The sequence below is a fragment of the Cydia pomonella genome, chromosome 5 (assembly GCF_033807575.1).
Source record: "Cydia pomonella isolate Wapato2018A chromosome 5, ilCydPomo1, whole genome shotgun sequence".
Taxonomy (NCBI): domain Eukaryota; kingdom Metazoa; phylum Arthropoda; class Insecta; order Lepidoptera; family Tortricidae; genus Cydia; species Cydia pomonella.
In genome coordinates, this window is record NC_084707.1 from 20,050,415 (window position 1) to 20,072,385 (window position 21,971).

General features: G+C 37.2%; 2 protein-coding genes across 4 annotated transcripts in view; both read left to right on the forward strand.

The window, feature by feature from the left end:
- LOC133518032 (dynein axonemal heavy chain 7) overlaps positions 1–5,328 on the forward strand; it is a 45,150-nt gene extending 39,822 nt beyond the window's left edge. For both annotated transcript variants that reach the window (XM_061851581.1, XM_061851580.1), the window contains 5 exons: positions 67–304; positions 389–540; positions 2,834–2,971; positions 3,176–3,319; positions 4,275–5,328. In XM_061851581.1, coding sequence (XP_061707565.1) covers positions 67–304; positions 389–540; positions 2,834–2,971; positions 3,176–3,319; positions 4,275–4,481 — 879 coding nt within the window. In that variant the 3' untranslated portion in view covers positions 4,482–5,328. The remainder of the gene's footprint in view (positions 1–66; positions 305–388; positions 541–2,833; positions 2,972–3,175; positions 3,320–4,274) is intronic.
- A 531-nt stretch (positions 5,329–5,859) lies between these two features.
- Positions 5,860–21,971, forward strand: part of LOC133518033 (dynein axonemal heavy chain 7-like) — a 33,314-nt gene continuing 17,202 nt past the window's right edge. Inside the window, exons 1-28 of one of the 2 annotated variants that reach the window (XM_061851583.1) lie at positions 5,860–6,414; positions 6,498–6,722; positions 6,868–7,072; positions 7,981–8,116; positions 8,668–8,831; positions 8,911–9,064; positions 9,153–9,302; positions 11,174–11,365; positions 11,449–11,577; positions 11,823–12,070; positions 12,293–12,514; positions 13,056–13,137; positions 13,219–13,343; positions 13,433–13,610; positions 14,405–14,526; positions 16,300–16,584; positions 17,318–17,440; positions 17,557–17,710; positions 18,187–18,413; positions 18,631–18,775; positions 19,106–19,234; positions 19,569–19,731; positions 19,849–19,964; positions 20,326–20,485; positions 20,564–20,700; positions 21,058–21,288; positions 21,368–21,533; positions 21,737–21,882. In XM_061851583.1, the coding sequence (XP_061707567.1) occupies positions 6,503–6,722; positions 6,868–7,072; positions 7,981–8,116; positions 8,668–8,831; positions 8,911–9,064; positions 9,153–9,302; positions 11,174–11,365; positions 11,449–11,577; positions 11,823–12,070; positions 12,293–12,514; positions 13,056–13,137; positions 13,219–13,343; positions 13,433–13,610; positions 14,405–14,526; positions 16,300–16,584; positions 17,318–17,440; positions 17,557–17,710; positions 18,187–18,413; positions 18,631–18,775; positions 19,106–19,234; positions 19,569–19,731; positions 19,849–19,964; positions 20,326–20,485; positions 20,564–20,700; positions 21,058–21,288; positions 21,368–21,533; positions 21,737–21,882 (4,509 nt within the window). In that variant the 5' untranslated portion in view covers positions 5,860–6,414; positions 6,498–6,502. Of the gene's footprint in view, positions 6,723–6,867; positions 7,073–7,980; positions 8,117–8,667; positions 8,832–8,910; positions 9,065–9,152; positions 9,303–11,173; positions 11,366–11,448; positions 11,578–11,822; positions 12,071–12,292; positions 12,515–13,055; positions 13,138–13,218; positions 13,344–13,432; positions 13,611–14,404; positions 14,527–16,299; positions 16,585–17,317; positions 17,441–17,556; positions 17,711–18,186; positions 18,414–18,630; positions 18,776–19,105; positions 19,235–19,568; positions 19,732–19,848; positions 19,965–20,325; positions 20,486–20,563; positions 20,701–21,057; positions 21,289–21,367; positions 21,534–21,736; positions 21,883–21,971 lie in introns of both variants that reach the window. The other variant, XM_061851582.1, reaches the window with a different exon arrangement.

Sequence of the window (21,971 nt, forward strand, 5' to 3'; positions counted from 1 at the left end):
TATATCAGAATAAAATATGAGGTAGCAAGACTTTACAGTAGTCAGTCATACTGAATGTGCTTATAGGACACGATGGCCGGTGGAGGTGGCGGCGCAACGCCGGAGGAACAAGCCATGGAGATAGCGGAAAATGTGCTGGCACGATTACCAGCTAAGATCCTATCGGGCATGTCGCACGAGGGCGACCTCAAGCCGGCCGAGATGTCGCCCATGTCTATCGTGGTCATCCAGGAGGCGGCGCGCTTCGAGCGCCTTGTCAGCGTCGTCCGGGCTAGCTCACGTGCTGTTATTGGCGCTGTGCAAGGTACCTACAGCCACTACCAATGCTTGAACAACTTGGGAGCTTAAACGATGAACGAATGAATATTTACATTAATCGTTGACACAGGTGTGAGTGTGCTCACGGACGTAACGGAGGAGGTACTGACAAGCATGGTCCGCGGGCGCATACCGACGTTGTGGGCGGGCAAAAGCTACCCGTCGCTCAAGCCGTTCGCGGCATACGTCGACGACCTTCTGGCTCGACTAGCGTTTTTACAGGTAGCGTTTACGACATACGAGTGTATGCATTATGCATATTATGTGTATAAGGGGTGTACCGAAAAAAAAACTGTAATCTACAAATGAAAAAAACTTATGCGATTGAGAACAAATTAAGGTTTTTAGAATAACTACAATAAAAAACGACTTTTGATTTAGATAATTGTCAGTTTTTTTTATTTATTATTTGTTCTGTAGGAGTGATAGGTAGCTTCTTCCTAGCGCATTCAGTGGCAGCTTTAGCCCCGTTTTTCATATTTGCCTGCATCAGCCCATCACCTGCTGAAATGGTTAATATTTTTTGGCTGTTTCATTTTTCTATTTTAATCAGACATAGATGTTTTTGTGGCACAAACGAGTGTTTGAGAAAATGAAACATCGATAAATCTGTTATCGGTAAGTCAGTCATAAATTAATATGTAATTCAAAGATCTGGCTTTACGTGCTGTAAATTACCGAGAAATATCAAGACTGCCAATCATTTACAAATCAGTACATATGTTTTCTATGACATATAGTTAGTACTTAATAATTAACGTAAACTATAGTATACAGTGCCAAAAATAATAAAAAACTACCAATATATCAAAGAAGATATCGAACGTGTTTTGTATTCCGCGGTAGCTATCTTCTTATATAATGTTTAAAAAATATCTATAACGTCAAAGTAACATCGATAACAGACATGTCGATATTTTATTTAGCAATCACTTTATTTTGCCACAAACACTTCTATGTCCGGGGCTGTCAACACCCAATGTCCTTGAAATTGATGGTACTTAAACAGTTTTTTTAAGTAAGACTATTTGTTTTAGTCAAGTAAGAAAATTATATGTTCATGTAAATTATATTTCAAAGACCGTGGTTGTACTCGATACATGATTGAACGAAATCGGCTCGATAGAAAATAATTGCAAAGATTGGTCTTAAAATCACAATTAAACGGTTCTATGTATATTGTTTTGACTTATGGGTCTGCAATTAAAATTACAATTTCAAAACATTTATATCTAAACCGCTAACGAGTAAAATATTACACTAATAATCCACTTTGTTTTATTTAAATAATTTTCTTATTATTCCCTTGCCCAAGCCAAGTAACATGTGACAGTGCTATCTCATTTACTCCGATACAAATAGACAGTGTGCGCGCTTTAGGTATTGACAGCCTCTTAATACACTTTTGATTTGAGCCCAATAATAGTTGAGAGAACGGCATTGCAGGACGTTTGGAGCTCTTACTCTATTCTATGTCAACTGCCAAATGCGATTTTTGTACGAAGGAAATTGTATGATTTTCGACTTGGCCTAGAATTAAGTAACACACATTTTCTGTAACTTTAGCTATCCTAACCTTCGTACGAAGAACTGACTTTCATCGTAGTTCGTTGCACTTTAGTCGTATACATACCACAGTTTTTACGATAATTATGACAGTCCGCGTAGCCAACTTTACAATCGTTCAGGCTCCGTAGCGTATCGTAGCTATCTCTCTCTCTATCACTCTTCCATATTAGTGCGACTGTGACAGTTGCGTTTCGTTCGCCACAGAGCGTGAACGAAATGCACGTTGGCTACGCGGCCAGGTATGCTTCGTTCTCGCAACCTTTGTGATGTGCCCAGGGTCACTTCATGTTCAAGAGACAACATACTAAATTAGTTATTTATTATGAAATGCACGAAACTTCGAGGTAATTTTAAGTGTTTCGAAATCAGGCATATAGGATGTTGCAAATTTTCTTGGTCTTTGGAAAATACCAATTTTCAGTGATCTCTTCTATTTGCCGGTGTGAAGTCGAACAGCGTAAAACCAGAATTATTTATATTGGAATTATAATATAATAATAAGACTTTTAATTGCGGTAAGAAAGCCGTAGTCATCTTGCATAGAAACAAACTTACAACGGCTTGAAATTTACAGTTTTTTTTTCGGTACAGGCCTTAAGTGTGCTCTGTATGTTTCACCTAGCGTTGAAATCACAGACTAGATTTTGATGATAGTCAATCAATTCGTTTTTGATGCAGGTGACTAAGTGGTAGGCTAAAATTTATACCGACAAGTGAAATTCCTAATCAAGTTGCAGTTTCTACACTATTCACTCGTTTGTAAGAATTGTGTGCTATCATAAGCGAAAAGTGTTGTGAGTGCACTTCTTTATTATTTATTTAAAGTTTATTACACAATGTAAGAAAAAAATTAAACATCGACTCGACCATCACACCAGTCTTCCACCAGGCATTGTTTCTCCATTTTGATAAATTTGTGTTGTGAACACGTTTACCATCTGTGCAGCACTGGCACGCGCACGGACCGCCGGTGGTGTTCTGGCTGTCGGGCTTCTACTTCCCGCAGGCGTTCCTCACAGCCGCGCAGCAGAGCTACGCCCGCAAGTATAAGATACCCATCGACCAGCTCGCCTTCCACTATGAGGTACATAGAACAACATAATTGGCACATTTTTACCCGATAACGCAACGCAAATGTATTTTTACCCGATAACGCGACGCAAATGACGACGGTAATGTATTTATTTGTTGTTGGGATGTGAGACTGGACCTTGTGAAAATAGGGCATTAATGTTATTCCCATGTTACCTTGACGTGCATATAACATTATTATTCGTCAATTACACAGGTGCAGCGTACGTTCGAACTCGAGGAGCGGCCTGACGAAGGCGTGTACATCAGAGGGCTGTTCATGGAGGGTGCGCGCTGGAACATGGAGGACTACTACATAGACGAATCGTTCCCGAAGGTGCTCTACGACACATTTCCACCGGTATGACTTACATGAATTATTACTTTTGGTTCGGAAACAAAATATGACACTTATTTAGTGAACAAATTAGCCAGAACCATTTACATTCAATACCCGGTATCTACCCCGCGGGTTTATTTATTAGTACGATAATACACGTACACAATAGCTAAACGACAAATTTGGAAATCTCTTTTAAAATTTGGTACAATCGTATTGATTCCGAAAAACACAATACTTTAACTATACACATACGTGTTAATAATTGCTTTTTTATTGCTCGTTAGTGACTTAAAAGTGGTTATCGATTTATCGTAATCTATTTTATGTCTTTAAACGAGCAATTCTTGTTATATATATATATATATATATATATAAATTTATATCTTTTGGGGATCTCGGAAACGGCTCTAACGATTTCGATGAAATTTTCTAAAAGAGGATTTCGGGGGCGAAAAATCGATCTAGCTATAAAAATAGGTCTTATCTCTAGGAAAACGCGCATTTTTGAGTTTTTATTTGTTTTCTGTGTGCCGATCTGTCTACCGATATTATTACCGATATATCATATCACTCAAAGCATCTAGTCGTGTCAAGTCGATCGTATCGCATAATTTCGAAATGGTGCATCACTATATTCATTAGGTTGTCTATGCTGCTCAAATAAATAATTTTATACGTCTTGGAATGTTGACGTCACTTCTCCGGAAACGCTCTGATCGGTGTTTCAGTCAACATGGCCGATTGGATAATTTAACACTTTTATTTTATTGAAAATATTATTAATCCTTATGTTTATAGTCAAATTGGGTCATTGTTTAGAATCATATCAACATCACATATGTTGCTTTGATCCTTTATACTGTCATCATGCCTATTTTTTGACTTTGCTAAGTTGAAAGCAATATTCTCTCGCTACACACCGACGATCAACATCCTCAGTATGACTTGAAGATATATTTAATTCGTGTTTCAGGTATGGCTCATTCCTATGAAGAGCTCGGACATACCTCAGGAAGATTTCTACAACTGCCCGCTGTACAAGACGGGCGACCGGCGCGGCGTGCTGTCCACCACGGGCCACTCCACCAACTACATCCTGTTCATGCGGCTGCCCACGAACATGCCTCCTGACCACTGGATCTTGCGCGGTGTGGCGCTGCTCACGCAATTACCGTTTTAGAGGATCGCGATATAGATTCCACCTTTTTATATTGTCCTTATTGTCTAGGTATTTAGGGGACGTTTTCATTACTTTTATTAAGTTATTTTTAAAATTAGGTGTCGGCTTACGTGAGTGAATAACTCGCGAACGCGAAGCGGCGCGGCGCGGGTGAATCCTTTGATACCTATGGAAGTGTCCTACGTGGGCGATCTCCGAATGCCGTTGGGCCGCCGCGCCGTGCCGCGTCGCATCGTGAGTTATTCGCTCACGCCACTGCGTTACTTAGAATACGCCTCCGGGTAGCAGCATATTATTTGTCCTGGTCTGCTATTTGCTAAGATTATTGAGATCAGAGTCTAAACCAGATAAAGGTATTAAATATAAATAAAACATACTAACGACATCTTCTTCTTTCCAATTCCAGCTTAACGTTTTTTAAAGTTCTCTATATTTTTAATTGTAATTAGTTCTTAATACCGAATTTTTCTAAATAGAAAACTTGTTAGACATATTTTAACCGCGGCATGGTTTATGTGATTAATATATTCTAATAGTTTTAATATTTTAATAAGTCTTTTAATGGTAGCCATCACTTTAATTGTGAAATGAACATGTTTTTTTCTTTTCTGAGACAGCTTGTTAGAGGCTATCTCAGTTATTATTAGACAGTTTCTAGTGTGTGTGGGAGAGAAAGAGAGAAGACATAATTACCATGACATGACATCATTATTCCTGTATCACATTTGTTCAGAGTCTTTTGTTATCAACATAATGTATATTGTGTTATTACTACTTATTACCCACTTCGTTATTCTTATCATTGTGTTGTTCTTTATTTAAAGATTAAATTAATTTTAACTGTAAAGTGGTATTTTATTTTTATATGTTGGTATTTTTAAAGCTTGCGAACTATTTTCATTTAAGCCTTTTCCAGGCCGCACCAATCTACAAGGTTTAACCAAAAAATTCAAATATATTCCAATAAATCCAGCTTTAATGATTCATTTGAAGATAAGTCGCATTTTCGCAAAGTCGCAATGTGCAATCTAATTTGATGGCTAAGGTTGAAATTCTATTGGCGTGTATGTGGTCGATAAACTATATCTGGAGAAGGGTTAAAATTAAGTTGTCTTCGAAATGATCTCATTTTGAGATTGAATTCATATAATAATTTAAGATGAAAGGCAACGACGTCACGTAATTACCTTACAAACGTAGTCCCTATTTTCGTCTCTATTGGCATTATAGAAAATATTTTTACACGATTTGATATTTTTACTACACTATTTTTTTAGTATTACTAGATTAAACGGACCGGCCCGGCTTCGCATGGATAGTAAAGCATAATAAAACGTTACATCTCCTAACAACAACACCAAAGAGTATAGTAAGTATAGGGACCGTGCGCGTTGGAGGGTCTGCCATCTTGTGGCCTGAATCGAAACCATAAACATGCACATGTACTCGTCACGTGTTTTCTTGTGCATAGTAGGTTCTGCCATCTTGTGGGCTACATCGGAACAAAAAACATCACATTTACGACTCGCGCCAAAAATCTGACGGCTCCTGTGCTGCCTCCTACAGTTTATGCACGCTCCCTATATTACACAAAGACAATATAGTACAAAGTAGTAGTGCCGAGAATGTGGAGCAAATGTGGAGCAGCTTAAAAATCGCCCTAGACCAAAGACTGTACGAGTGTTGTCATGATAAATATAGACATGAAAACTAAAGAAACTGACCCGCCGTTTCCATGGAGACGTGATAATTTTGTTGTTCTGTCAATAGTATGAATATTATGATTCAGTGTTGTTCATTATTATTTGAGTATTTCAGTTCTTTAATAATTAGTATATAATTAATTTTCATTCATCATTAAGGTGAATAAGTGGAGAAGGTAAAATTGTTTTGCGATAAAATAATAGCTTCAAAAAAGGCTCTTTTTAAACAGGTAAAATACAACTGTTTGCCGTATCGAAATAGTTTTGTGTAGTTATTCATTCTTTCTTTTATTCTATATGCCTATACTTTTAGATATCATGCAACGTGGAAATAAACCAACCCGAAAGAAAACTCAACCCGAATCATCTTCGAGTAGTATGCCAAAAGTACGGAAATTAGATATGATGCCAGAAGACTTCAAGATACGAACGCACCCACTCTATTCATTACCCGAAGAACTCCTCAAATTTCCACCCAAATCTACAAAATCAAAAAAACAGCAAGAATCTAAACCGGCGACAAAAAAACGTCCTACAGGTAAAGTTACTTTAAAAAGTTATATCTCTGTGGAATCTGACAACAATTAAGAATTTATAAAACTGTTCAACTACTTCTCATATGATATGTGACTATCTAAGGTACGTGATACGGTTAATTTATAATTCTTCTATTGATTTCGCAGTGATCCAAAGTTTTAACGCATTAAGAAAAGCACGCGAAGAATTCAGAAGTAAACTTATGAGCTTAATTTGCCAATCTGCTCCTGGCGAGGATGGAGACGGTAGACCGCCGACCGAGGAGGAGAACAAGGCGCGATACTATTATTACATCCACTATGGCCTCGATACTATCCACGTTGCACCATTGGACAACCGAACAATACTCCGGTATATTTATGTCGTGTTCAGCTTTCATTTAAGTAGCAGTGTTCGTACATTGTCTTCAAATTTTGTAAACCAATTTCTGACCGCTTGCTGCTATTTGACATATTTATGTAAGACTGGTGACACTGAGAATATAATATGTTGTGGCGCATTTACGAGTACATACGCGTGCGAGTGGCGAGCCGAGCCATGAGCTGAACCACGAGATAAACGGTGGGTTTTTGGGCACGAGTTAAAGGAACTCGCGGGGGACGCGCGCTTGCTATTTACATTCGCTTTTCATTCGGTTGCAAACATTATACCGTGCCGCTTGTGTTTAAAATTGATAAGTTCGACGAGCTTGGGGGCTTGGGGGGAGACGAGCCGCGAGCCGAACCACGAGGCAAGAGTGTACATTAGCTCGAGGAGCTCACGAGCTGTGGACATGAGCCACGAATGTAAATCCGACCCAAATTCAATTAGGGTTCTTTAAGGTTAGTCATATACTCGTAGATGATTGTTTTAAGAAAATAAATCTTATTAGAGTCAGACTAAGTCAAGTTGGCAGCGATTTTGATAGCCCAGACGGTGCAAGAGTTATTTTAAAAGTCAAAGTTATATGACATTATGCACCGTCTGGACTATCAAAGCGCTGCCAACTTAGCTTGGTCTGACTCTAGTAGGTATTGCTGCAATTTCACTTTATCGTGCCGAAATTTTCGACATAGTTACATAATATGCTTTCTTTATATGGTTGTCTGGAAGAGATCGCTCTGTAGCGATAAGACCGCCTGTTGTTTACCTCTATCTTCATGTATTATATGTGTTTCCATGTACATTGTATTGTATTGAATGCTAATTTACGCACTATTGCGGAAAATCAGCACCATATGTACTGTAAAATAGTTTATTATTTTATCTACTGGTTTAAGGGTGCATAATTTGCTTACTCTAAAATTGAGACAATGGAAGGACACTCTGTTTGCGATCACCGCCGAAATGCGGGAGGATTTCATCATGAGCATGAAGAAGGCAATAGTGGACTTCGTTTTGAAAGATCCAAACGAGGTATGACATAAATATTAAATTAAATAGATACATACTCTACAACATGAAATTAGTGAACAATTGATTTTTAACAGTTTTTTCTTTCGAATAGAAGCGTTTTTGTTCTGCTTATGATGTCTAATGTGTTCTAAATATATAAACGGTTAACTGTCGCGAAACATAATTGTAGACACGTAGAAAAGATAATTTACCAACACCATAAAATTAATAATATTCACATTTATTGGACATGAAATATTGTTCCGGCCCGATTCGAAAAATGAGATATGATAACGATGACTTTCTGTTTATATAAGTTCTCATTTAGATATCGTTTGTATGTCGTATAATTGACAGAAGCAGCTCGATTCGGGCAACCAGTGTCACTTTGAAGTTAGAAATATCGTAGATAGATCTTACTCGGTTCACAGCGGCATTGAAATAAACGTCTATTTTGACATGTCGTTAAGTTATCGATCTTTTAAAAATCTTTCCAACATCTTAAACGTGTCTAAGTAAATCTTAAAATTGGATGATCACTATAATAAAAGTATTTTCTAAATTTATCATAGAAAGAAGATACGGAAACCGAAGGATCGTTTAAAAATGAAGAGGTTTTTAAAGACGGTTCGTTAAGAAGCCGGTACGCCGGTTCCAAGGCGACTCTTCTCAAGGACCTCTACAGCGTGAACCCTTGCATTGCTCAAGTCTTGCAAATTTGGTGGAAACAATTCAAGTAACTTCGACTCATATTTTTACTTGCACTTCATCTATGAATGGTTTGATAATGATTATGAGCATCAATCTTGTTTTAGCAATCTCCGTTTGATAAGTATGAAGGATATAACACAAATATATGAAGCTTACGAATTACAAGACTTTTGTTTCGTTTGCAAGAGACATATTGAAGCAGCTTGTAATGTACTTACGCTTCAATGGATTCCGACGTTGCAAGCCGTTTTTCTTCAAGTATGATAAAGCTAAAATAAAATACATATTGTATAGGTACTCAGTATTCCGTATATATAATAGGTACTTATTTTTTTTATTTTTACAGGGCATCAAAAAGAAACAGATTCCAGATACAAAGTATGCGCGTAAAATAAAGCATTTCTACAATTGTCTGGCTTGCATGATGACCTATAATTTACAAACTCTATGTTTGAAATCAATGAAAGACTTTACAGAATACATCATGGATGTGACGGTATTTGACACGTATTTCCATTTCCACGTAGTTTCAACCTATATTAGAAACTACCTATGTACCTATCTATTTAATATACGAGTATGTAGTGTATTGAGTTCGTTTTTAGGGTTCTGTACCTCAAAAGGAAAAAACGGAATCCTTATAGGATTACTTTGTTGTCCGTCTGTCTGTCCGTCCGTCTGACTGTCAAGGGTCTTACTCGTCACTGTTTCGGGAACGCGTGGAGGAATCGAGTTGAAATTAAAACTATATTATCAGATTATACCTTCAGTACAGTCCCTTGAAGCTGTAAAAGTGAAGTTACAAAAGGGGTACGGCCTTACGAGTATATGCCGCAAAAAACGTTTATTTTAACACTCTCAAGGAAATCAAAATTATAGGGTACCTATTTTCCGTACCGTCAACTCGTCGTCCTATATTTTAGGGAACCCTCGATAGGCGAGCCCGACTAGCACTTGTCCGGTTTTTGTACTCAATATTATTGAATAGTTAGGTCCTTATAGGGCCATAATATATTCCTGTTAAGTGTTAAGTTGTGCAAATTTGTGTGTAATAATATCCTATAATATTTATTAATTGTTATTTTTTATCAGTGTAATCTAAAAAAAACTTTACTAACCAAAATAATAGCATACCATCAGGTCCACAGCGCAGGCTTCGTCACATTACACAAACCTCATCCACCTTAGGTTTTGTCAAAACCTAAAAAAATATTTGTTAAATAAATAAATAATATAGGACATTATTACACAATTGTCTCCATATTCATCTAAATCAGTCCAGAGGTGTAAGCGTGAAGAAGTAACAGACAGAGAGACAGAGTTACTTTCGCAATTATAATATTATTAGGGTATAAATATAAAATATGCAGCAGTAATTTGGTCCTGATAAACTGCTGCGTGACCCAGGGCCTCCGCAGGTTTTAGTTTCGGGCGATGTTTTAGAGCGCGTTTCTATAGCACGGAATCTAGGTCTGCTCATGGACAGTAAGCTGCGATTTGAAGAACATGCACTAGAACTCATCAGCAACTGTTTCTATAGGCTTAAAGTATTATATCGCGTCCGTGATTTTATAAACCTCGATTTACGCATAAACCTTTGTGACACGCTTATTCTGTCCAGATTGAGTTACGCTGATTCCGTCTTTAGGGGGTGTATGCTGGGGCGTACCTCGGTATTAATGCAACGCATTCAAAATGCTTGTGCCCGTTTTTGCTTTTCTGTTCCTAGCCGTTCTCACATTACACCATTTTTGAACCGTAATAATCTGTTAAATATGGCAGCCAGACGTACTTTACACTTTGCATCATAGCTTTTTGGAGTCTCATCACGATAAACAGCCGTCTTATCTATTTGAAAAACTTAAGTTTTCGAAGGGTCATGCACGTGGTGCCCTCAGACTTAACGGCACGCAACACAGTACATCCGTTTTTCGTGGCAGCTTTCGATATGCTGCAACGAAGTGTTGGAACAATTTACCGCCACCAATCAAAAATTGCAAACCCATTACCTCTTTTAAGTACAACTTTAAAAAGTATTTACTCGTAACCCAACAAGTTTTATAACTAAGCGGACATAGTGAAATATAAATATTTGTTAAATCTCTCTCTCTCTCTCTCTCTCTCTTCCTTTCTTACACATGTTCTGTTCCTGTTCTCTTACTATTCTGTTCTATTTTAGTTTTAATTTTTAATCTTTAAGTCTGAAAACCAGTGCCGCGTCTAAAAGCCACGGCTTATGTTGAGCGGCATCTTATTTGGTGTACGTGTAATTATTTACTTTGATGTTTTGTTTGATTTTATGCCATATAAAAATTTTCTATTCTATTCTTCTATTCTATTCTAATATTCATACGTTTCCATTTACAGGGCGATAATCAAGGATTCGTTATAAACGCGGTGTTCCAAGATGATGGCATTGATTTTGAGCCCCCGTTTGATGAGTTTATTGATCGGTTGTCTATTATATACGACTTCCTCATAGACGCCTGTCGACAATATCCACGTTTGGAGACTATACTGTATTACGACTATGTTTCTGATAGTAGATCAACGCTTCAGGTACTATTATATAGACTTACGTTCTAAACACAACATGTTCTAAAATACAAATGTGTAACATTTAATCAATTTACTTATTTTAGCCAAAAATTGATCGGGAACTGGTGGAAAAATACAGACAAGATATATATGATTTAATTAGCGAACAGAGACTTGGGCCCGAATTACGAACCAAAGATTTTGACCCTTATGTTTGCTTGTTAAATGGGGAGGTAAGTAGTTTTTCATAATATATAGCAAATTAATTCTGATGCCCACATCGTAAAACTGTATTGCAACTGCATGAAAACCGAAATCAGACAGATTTTTTTTGCGTACCTATCTAATATGAGAATTGGGTGCTCTTTATTTATATAAACTCGAGAAAATACACTTATACATCTTGTAAAGTTGGTAATCTCTAAGAACCTATGTATGTTTTTATTTTATAACTTACTTAAGCGATGTTTTATTTTAGTCCCGGTTGAAAGTTGAAGCCTTCTTAAAGTCAGTGCCTGAAAAAACATTTGAGCAGTTTTGCGACGAAGCGGTCAAGTATGTGGAGTTAGCGAGAGACATGACACTAAAACTAGAAGGAACTATTGTTATTGGAATGTTCAGAATGCAAAGGACAGATCTTATAGGCATGCTGCGCCAAGCCGCCTTGAATATGGCCAATGTGTTATTGAAAAGAATGACGGATGATTTCCGTAGAGAGATAAAGTCGTAAGTTCATGTCAATGCTTATGCTAAAAAAATGTGATTGTTGTTCAGCTTGTTTGTGCTTGACAGATAGTTTATACATTGTATTTGGTATCTTACCATGACATCTAAACTAAAATATATATGGCCTATTCGGTAAAAAAAATACCAAAATGTTTAACAAGAAGTAACGTAATTTACTGATTAATTCCTTAACTTTTTAATAAATATGACATGTGTTGGCAGGATACACGACGATTATTCAAATATTTCGGCTACCCTGTTGCGCCCACCGCCCGACACGGCCGCCCTGATGGAACTCATAGACTACTACGGGAAAGCCGAAGACGTTCTGGTGGATCAGATGGAAGACCGACTGCGCAATGTCATGCGTTATATTTTGTTTCTGGGCGAGTACACTACTTTCACGTCGAATGAGATCAAAACCAACAGCCAAGCATTTCACTGGTAAATTAAACAAAGAAAACTATCTGTATATGCCTGGTAGTAGATTATAAACAAAATTAACTTTTAATAGAGTTATTATACCGTCATATACGAATTATATAACTCATTTAATATACCATGGCCCGATTCCAATTGAAACTGCACAAAGAACATATAACGTTTACTATTTTTTACCATTGCCTTACAAGGTCAGCTCTTCAAATTGGCACTTGGCGGTATTTCCGATAGTGAAATAGGGTCGAGCTAAGAGATATTGAGACTTGATACTAAACAGGTACCATGTTAATTTTGTCACTAGTGGACGGGCTAGCTGTGGAATTTTCCCAGGACCGAAACTAAATAATTATATACTTTAGGTAGCGTGTATTCACAAGAGTAGTCAGATCAAAACTTATTTTAAAATATATGGTAAGCAGTCTCCGTAGCCTATGTACGCTCGCAACTCCAAAGGAGTTACATGCACGTTGCCAACCCTAACAACCCTCCCTCGTTGAGCTCTGTATATGAAATTAACTATACTTCAAAATGTTGATGATTGTAGGTACACGCGGCTGCCTGGCATTATTGAAGAATGTAAGGTAATATGTGAGCAGAAAACGGTAGAGTACCAGGAGCTTCTAAAGGTAGGCTTCCTACTTGCATTGTACTTTCAATTAAACATTCGCCAACAGAGCTGACATTAATATGTAAAAAATATGCTTCAGGTTCGAATCGTGAAGTTTATCGATGATTTGGATATTTACGAACTGCAATGTGATGAGGTGCAGTATTGGGGAGAAATCAATGAGTTGCCAACATATGTTGCAAAAGCGAAAACTCTCGATGATAAGTAAGATTTTTTACTTAGTATATTGGTAAATTATTAAATAATTTGTTTGTTACGTGCCATTGAATATTTTTTTAATTCTTCTATATCAGGTTATCCTTAGCTTTGACGAAAATCGATCAATTCAACGAAGAAGAAGCTTCATTTGGGTATGAATTGTCACAGTATCCAAAGAGAAAAATAATATATGACAAACTCGTACCATTTAAAAAATTATTTGATGCTGGTCATGAATTTATCGAAAAACATAACAGCTGGGTGAATTCGCAGGTATCAAAATTTTGTTTCAAGTCTTAAACAGATTTTTAATAGCATTTGTTGCCGTCAAAACTTATAACTTGGCCTTTTCAACGAAGCTTTGCCAACCGCTTTACATTTCATTAGAAGCGAAATTTCACGATAGTTCAGATACACTTTATTTTGAATCTGTGGTTTATAGCTAATCATATTGATCACGCATGAGTGAGGATGTGTGAGGGCCAAACAGTGTTGGCCGAAACGTTAATCCAATTAAAAATAATTGGCCATTAACCATAACTAATTGAACCGTAAACTGTAACCATCCGTCACGGTTACGGTTCAATTTATAATGGTTAATTGCAATTAACGTTCGGCCAACACTGGGGCCAAAGATAACCTAAAAACTGAAATGATGTTTTTTAGCTCACCTTTTTAAAATCCAGTTTCTAGAATAGTGAAACTTAATTTTAACTGTTTTTTTCTTATTTACACAAAGATTAGTATATCAACGTGTGAGTATGAGTACCACAAATTTTGTATTACAATATGGAACAATAAACTAAAAAAATTGCTAACAGCGGGATACGTTGTAAAGTTTTATTGTAGGTTCCTAATGTATAAGTCGAGGTCCACTGAGACCTATAACACTGTTATTCGTTATATTATTTTATGATGAATTATTTTATTTTATGATGAATGATAATTACCAACTGGTTGACAGTAACAATAAGAATTATTGTCGGTTTATTTACCAGTGTAGTAGTTACGTTTTCAAGTGACTTTTTTTTAATTATTTTTGGCATTATTTGTTTGTTTTGCTCTAGGTTGGGAGTTTCGATCCAGAAGACATCGAAGCTGACGTGGGATATTATTACAAGAACGTGTTCAAGCTAGAAAAACAATTCCAAGACATGCCTGATACGTATCGACTTGCTGTAGCCGTTAGGTGGGTGCAAGTTTAGTTTTAACTATAAGGTTTATCTTTTAATAAATTATTATACCTTCTACGGGGCCATTATTTAACCCTTTGAACGCTTTACGTCATTAACAAAAACATCACCTTATATGAAAGTGTGTAGGTTACTTTGACAGCGTACCTCATAACTAGGGATTGCAATCCGGTCCGGCGGATCCGGTAATCCGGCCGGATCCGGCACTTTTCAGGAGCTACCGGATCCGGTAAAAATCGCCGGATCCGGACCGGATCCGGTAAAATAAAAAACAAGCCTAAATACAGCACGCACTGTGCGTTTTAGATAAGGAAAAGGCGACGGATGAGAGGTATGAAGTTGAACAGAGCGTAAAACGAATGAAAAACTTTAAATTTAGTTACATAAAATATATATGACGATGACTGGGAACAGAGTTGCCTTTCATGTTGGTGGCACGATATGACGATTACATAAATACTGTTATAGAAGGAAAAATAAGAGAATGGAGATGCTATGGAAGGCATTTGTAATTTATTCTAAAGAGAAGGTTAATGTTGTGATAGGAGATTAAAAGTAAACAAATGAGCAAGATTAAGTCGGCGGTACTCAACCGACTAGAGTTGGGCTAATCAATATGTGTTATATGTGTGAATGAATATATGATAACATTGATAATCTTTAGTTTGCTCAGATTTTTTTTTCAGATATTTTGCTCAGATATTTATACATATATATATAAAATATTGGTTATTTTCTATTCAAATTTACGAGAGAATCTTTTGTATTTATAATTTCATCCAATCTTATGCAATTTCCTTCATCTCCTGGTACATGCTACTCTACGTCTAGCCAATTCTTTATTTGATCCATGTAACTATTCTTAGAGAGTCTCTTTCCGCGATGGATTTCAATCCTACACTATTATTTTTCGCATGAGATCGTCGTGTCGTGCTCCATTCCCTATAATTTGAACAATATAGTTTTCTGTTTCATAAGCGCATTGTAATATGCCTACTTGAATAATAAACTATATTTATCTGTAAATTAAGAAAAAGTTAATTTTATTAAATCATATAGTCTCCTACTTTCTGGGGAAAAAAATGAGCGCAAGCGCAAATTTAATATAATTTTGGTTAATAGTAAAATATCTTATTTTCTTACTGGAATGGATGTCAACGTAACAAAGAATCAATCAAACAACAGTTACGAAAACTTGTCCTTTCAAGGAGTTCCAATTCCCACCCCACATCCCATTACCGGGCTTTGGAAACTAATCAAATTTACAATTGTAAACGAAAATTTGAGCACTTGTGAATGGTTAAATATAATAAATGACCGATTTCATATTTTGTTTTTAAAGTGATATTGACAGTGTCTCACTTTTTACTACTAAGTTCTATTTTATTGTTAAGAAGTTATTTATTAACTTAAATTATAGATTTAGGAATACGTATTATGCAAAAAACTAGAAAAATATGCCATTTAATTAACTTTAATATCCCTATACCAAACCGGATCCGGTCCGGCCGGATCCGGCCGGGTTATGGCCAAAATCCGGCCGGATCCGGCCGGATTGAAAATCAATCCGGTTTGCAATCCCTACTCATAACACTTAGTCGTTCATGGCGCTGTGGGCACGACTATATAGTTACGACGCCTTTAGGTGTTCTTGGCGTTCTATAGGTTAGTAAATTATTATACATTTTATGGTGTTTTATAAATTTGAAGAAAACAGTTATTGACTAAGTATGGAATTAGCTTAATTTTGTAATGTCGTTATTTTTTAGAGAAAAAATAGACGAATTCAAGTCCCATATGCCGATTGTCCAAACCCTTGGCAACCCCGGCATTAAACCCAGACATTGGGAGAAGATATCCTCAATCGTTGGATTTCCTATTATCCTGGACGAGGAGTTAACACTGCAGAAGGTGATCGACTTCAATTTAGCGGACTTCATCGAGAAGTTTGAAAGTATTTCGGAAGCTGCCACTAAAGAAAACAATTTGGAGAAGACATTGGACAAGATGATGAAGGAATGGGCAGATCTTAGATTCGAAATCTTACCTTACAAGTTAGTAGAATATTTTTAAATATTAAGGCTTGTTTTGAGTAATTTATGGTTGAAAATGAATGTTTTGTAAAGAATGACTATGGAAAGCACCACGTGATGACCGATCAGCTGTCATAGAAAATGACGTGTCAGACTCTCCGGCCCGACCCTGGCCCGGTCTAGCGTGAGCTTCGAGCAACACCGGCTTCCAACACGTCGGAAGGGAGCAGCCCACGCGATATCTAGCCGAACAAATCATTCTGCCATTTTTTGCGGGGGGAAACCTGCACACAGTCGCACTTCTCACTCACTACATACAAAATCGAATCTGTAATGACGACACAAATACATAGAAAATGACAAACGTCAAAGACAAATCTTGCACATCTCGATCTCTTTTTGTGTACGAGTCACAACATGCACCGCCATAGGTATAGTTGTACCTATGCTTCGGCAGAGGGAAAATAGTATGAATACCTTCTCCCTTCCCAGTGTTGCTCGAAGAGCGTGAGTCATCTTTAACTCATTTATATTACACCAATACAACTACACAATAAATGATGAAGTACAAGTACACTATATTAGCTTCTGCAGTGGTATCATGGTCGCATTTTTATCATTTGTCATGTCATGCGTTGCACTTTCGCACTTACATTTTTATTAGAATGTGACAGGCATGATGACAGATGATAAAAAACCTGTCACCTTAGCCCGGCTGAATGAATATAAAATTTAAAAAAAATGCAAATTTCAGAGAATCCGGAACTTACATATTATCCGGTGTTGACGAAATTCAACTGTTACTGGACGACCATATTGTTAAAACACAGACTATGAAGAACTCACCTTACATCAAACCATTCGAAGAAATCATTCTGTAAGTAAATAATTAATACAGATAATTACGATATGCATTATGTTCTTACTTAGAACCTGTAATAGTTTAAAAAAAGGTTTACGTACATAAATGCATTGAAAAGTATAAAATTTTAGTGATTGGGAAGCCAAGTTAGTACTGCTACAAGAAATTTTAGATGAGTGGTTAAAAGTTCAGGCTACTTGGATGTACTTGGAACCAATATTTTCGTCTCCTGATATTCAACAACAGATTCCTGAGGAAGGGCGTCGCTTCAGTGCTGTTGATAAGGTTACTAAGTCATCTATCTATCAGTTCTTATACTAAATTTATCCATTCTTTACTATTCAGTGCTGGAATGTAGCTTCACAGATTTATATGAAATTAAAAATATATAGCTTTGCGACGATAAAAAACTGCTTGCTAAACTGTTTTGCGTTTTCCAGAGTTTTCCTGAATTTACACACACCAGTAGAAAGCATACCCTCGAAATAAACATAATAAATGTATATTTCCCAGTCATTCAGAAATTTTACGTATGTGGTTAAACTTCGTCAAACTTTTCGTACGTTTAACATATGGTTTGACAAAGTTTAGACACAGACACAAATCGGGAAAATTTCATGAGGGCGACATTTCACACATAAGGATTTTCAAGTAACGACGACGTCGTTGCTATGCAACTTTCCCTCAGATATTTGTATATAGTATAAGTAAACGAACTAATAAGGCTTTGCTGTTTTGAAACATGTTTGCTGATTTCATAGATGTGGCGAGAAATTATGAAGGCTTGCTTTACGGAACCTCGAGTTCTGGATGTAATCACGATAGACAAAATGGTAGACCGACTGAAGAGATCAAACAACTTGCTCGAATTGGTCCAGAAAGGTCTCAATGCGTATCTAGAGAAGAAACGGTTGTACTTCCCGCGCTTCTTCTTCCTGTCCAATGACGAGTTGCTGGAAATTCTATCAGAGACCAAAGATCCTATGCGGTAATTTCTGTGCCTACTTTGAAAGTTGATTTGATTTCAATTTGAAATATGCTATTATTTTCTTAACTGGAGCCCGATTCTGTTTCAACAATTTGGTATCGACTGAAGGTCGTATCAAAACCAGATGAAAACCGAAAGAAATTTTTCATACATAATTTACCTTCTGTAATATTACTTTACACGGAACATCGAGTTTAATAGCGATTTTTATTCACAGAGTTCAACCTCATTTAAAAAAATGTTACGAGGGAATCGCTAAATTATCTTTCACTAGTGATATGGTTGTGACGCATATGCGCTCCTCTGAAGGAGAAATTGTGGAACTGGTTATGACTATCAATACTGTTGCTGCTAGAGGACAGGTATGTTATAGATTTTAGGTACCTATGTAATTTATACATTACATTTACTATGGATACATTAAATTGAATAGGAATGCTTACATTTGCTTATTGAAGTTAAATAAATAATAGAACTTATAAGAATCTAAATTATTTGATTTTGCAGGCGGCTTCCTCGCACAACGTATCAGTATTGCGATAACGAGGACATGCCGCCAGCATCCTTGGTACAATGCTTCAAGGGCCTATTTTAGATTTAAACTGGTTATAGTAATCCTCTGTATATATATCCATTATGTATATTGTTATTGTAAATAAGTGTCATGTTATTAATTTTTGACATCCACGTAGGTAGAAAAATGGTTACTGGAGTTAGAGAAATCAATGAAAGTGTCTGTTCACAACGCGGTGGCGCTCTCTTACGATGACTACTTGGCGCGCGCGCGGCAGGAGTGGGTGCTCGTATGGCCGGGCCAAGCTGTAAGAATTCTCCTCACTTTCATTTCAATTATTCAGAAAACAAATACAAGATCAGCAATGACGATCTAGAAGTGTATTTAGATTGGAATCAAACTGGTGTATCTTTTTAGTTTGAATATATCCATTTACAACCAAACTTTTGTTTGTAGATTGTGGCAATTTGTGTCGTCTTTTTTATTGTAAACATTCTAAATATTATTGTAAACATTCTAAACTCAGTAACAAATGTTTACGCTCCTTACACCCCTGCTCAAAAACTTTGCAGACAGGGTCAATGCTGAGTAGCCTAACTAGGGTGACTAGAATATTAGTTAAAATGTTGTAATTTTTTTAGGTGCAATGCGTAGCAATGACATTTTGGACCTCAGAGGTGACAGATGCCATCCACATCAATATACCCGCTATGATGGACTACTGGCATAAGTGTAACTACCAAATCTCTAAAATAGTAGATTTGGTTCGCGGCGAGCTAAGTTTGCAGAACAGAATTACTCTGGGTACGTTCATTACTTACATGAGAATTATAAGTAACAGATTATTTAAAAAGTGATTACTAGAAAATAATATTGATTTTATTTAATCAGTAACTAACAAATAATAAAATGTATTTTTAGGAGCTCTTGTCGTACTGGATGTGCACGCTCGTGATGTGCTCATGCTGCTAATTGAATGTAAAGTGCGACATGACAACGATTTTAACTGGCTTTCTCAAATACGTTACTACTGGGAGGTAAGATTAGAGGCTCGAGGCGTTGAGGCTCTACGGGTTACGGCGTAGCACACATCATAGCCCCGCAGACAATCAGTTTTATTAATTAAATATTTTTATAAGTTATATTTTTGTTTCTAAAAAGCACCGAAGTACCGATTTTTTACATACCTACCCACAGTAGCGTTTCTTATTTCGAGTACCTACCAATGGAAGATATGAAAGCAAAATGCACCCTCGTTATTGTTACCCAACGAACTAGGTTACCGCTTACGTGCCGTAATGTAACTTTCGCTACACTCATTACTAATAAACAATTAAGGTTAAAATAAATACCAATAATGTTTGAATTCTCAAAAACTCAGTCTGTTATTATTTCAAGGAACAAGAAGAAGATCTAAGTTGGCAAATTGCTACCCGTATGATCAATTCTCAGTTGATGTACGGCTACGAATATCTCGGAAATGCAGGCCGCTTGGTCGTCACGCCGCTTACCGACAGATGTTTCAGAACTCTCTTCGGCGCTCTACATTTGAATTTAGGTATAGTGTTGCAGCTGAGTTATTATCATACTTTATTCGGATGACGCCTAGCTGCCTACACTTGAATTGTTACTGCAGGTGGTGCACCAGAGGGTCCAGCTGGAACTGGCAAGACAGAAACTACGAAGGACTTGGCAAAGGCGGTCGCGAAACAATGCGTTGTGTTTAACTGTTCAGATGGTTTGGATTACCTTGCGCTGGGAAAATTCTTTAAGGTAACTGTCGTTTTTAGTATGTATGGCTGTATTCTGTGTCAATATAAATGTCATACTGAGCAACTTTTACTATAGGGACTGTGCGCGTTGGAGGGTCTGCCATCTTGTGGCCTGAATCGGAACCATAAACATGTACATTTACACGTCACGTGTTTTCTTGTGCATAGTAGATTCTGCCATCTTGTGGGCTACATCGGAACAATAAACATCACATTTACGCCTCGCGCCAAAAATCTGACGGCTCCTGTGCTGCCTCCTACAGTTCATGCACGCTCCCTATAGGGTTAATCCTGAAATCTCGAGGAGCTGTTTCATTTCAGCGAAGTTTTGGCGTAAAAAATATTTTTTACAATTTAGGGTTTAGCATCCTGCGGTGCCTGGTCCTGTTTCGACGAGTTTAACCGAATTGATCTGGAGGTGCTGTCCGTGGTGGCGCAGCAGATCATGTCTATCCAGCGAGGCATCAACTCGGGCGCCACGGAGATGGTATTCGAAGGCACTCTCGTACAGCTCGATAAGACTTGCGCTGTTTTTATCACCATGAACCCTGGTTACGCTGGACGATCGGAGCTGCCTGATAACTTAAAGGTTGAAACATTTATTATTACTAACTACATATTTTTAATATTTTAAGACCATTTACTTAGTTTACATGAAACATTTACAGGCCCTGTTCCGTTCGGTGGCTATGATGGTACCTGATTATGTATTGATTTCTGAAATTGAGTTGTATGCGTTTGGGTATTTAAACGCAAAACCTCTCGCTGTCAAGATTGTTGCAACTTACCGTTTGTGCTCAGAACAGTTGTCTTCACAGAGTCATTACGATTACGGTAAGCAATTTTTAGTTACACAACAATTACTGTAAACTTATTGGCACCTTATTTTAAGCAGCAGCGGTGTCTTTATTACAAAAATGAGTGTTTATGATTATTGCTTACCTGTGAATTACCAGAGTTTAAAGATATATTTTTTAAATCGATAATAATGCGTGTCAATTTGTCAATTTCTCATTATATTAGTTTCCGTCTTGTAGGCATGCGCGCCGTGAAGTCAGTGCTGCGCGCAGCGGGCGCGCTGAAGTTGCGCTACCCCGACGAGGTAGAGGACGTCATCCTGCTGCGTTCCATCAAGGACGTTAACCTGCCTAAGTTTCTTGAACACGATGTGCCGTTGTTCATGGTATGAAGTGAATTGTCTCTTAGAAATACGGCTACAATTATTTGATAGCATTTCCAAAACTTATAGTTCTTAAAGGTATTCTTTGAATC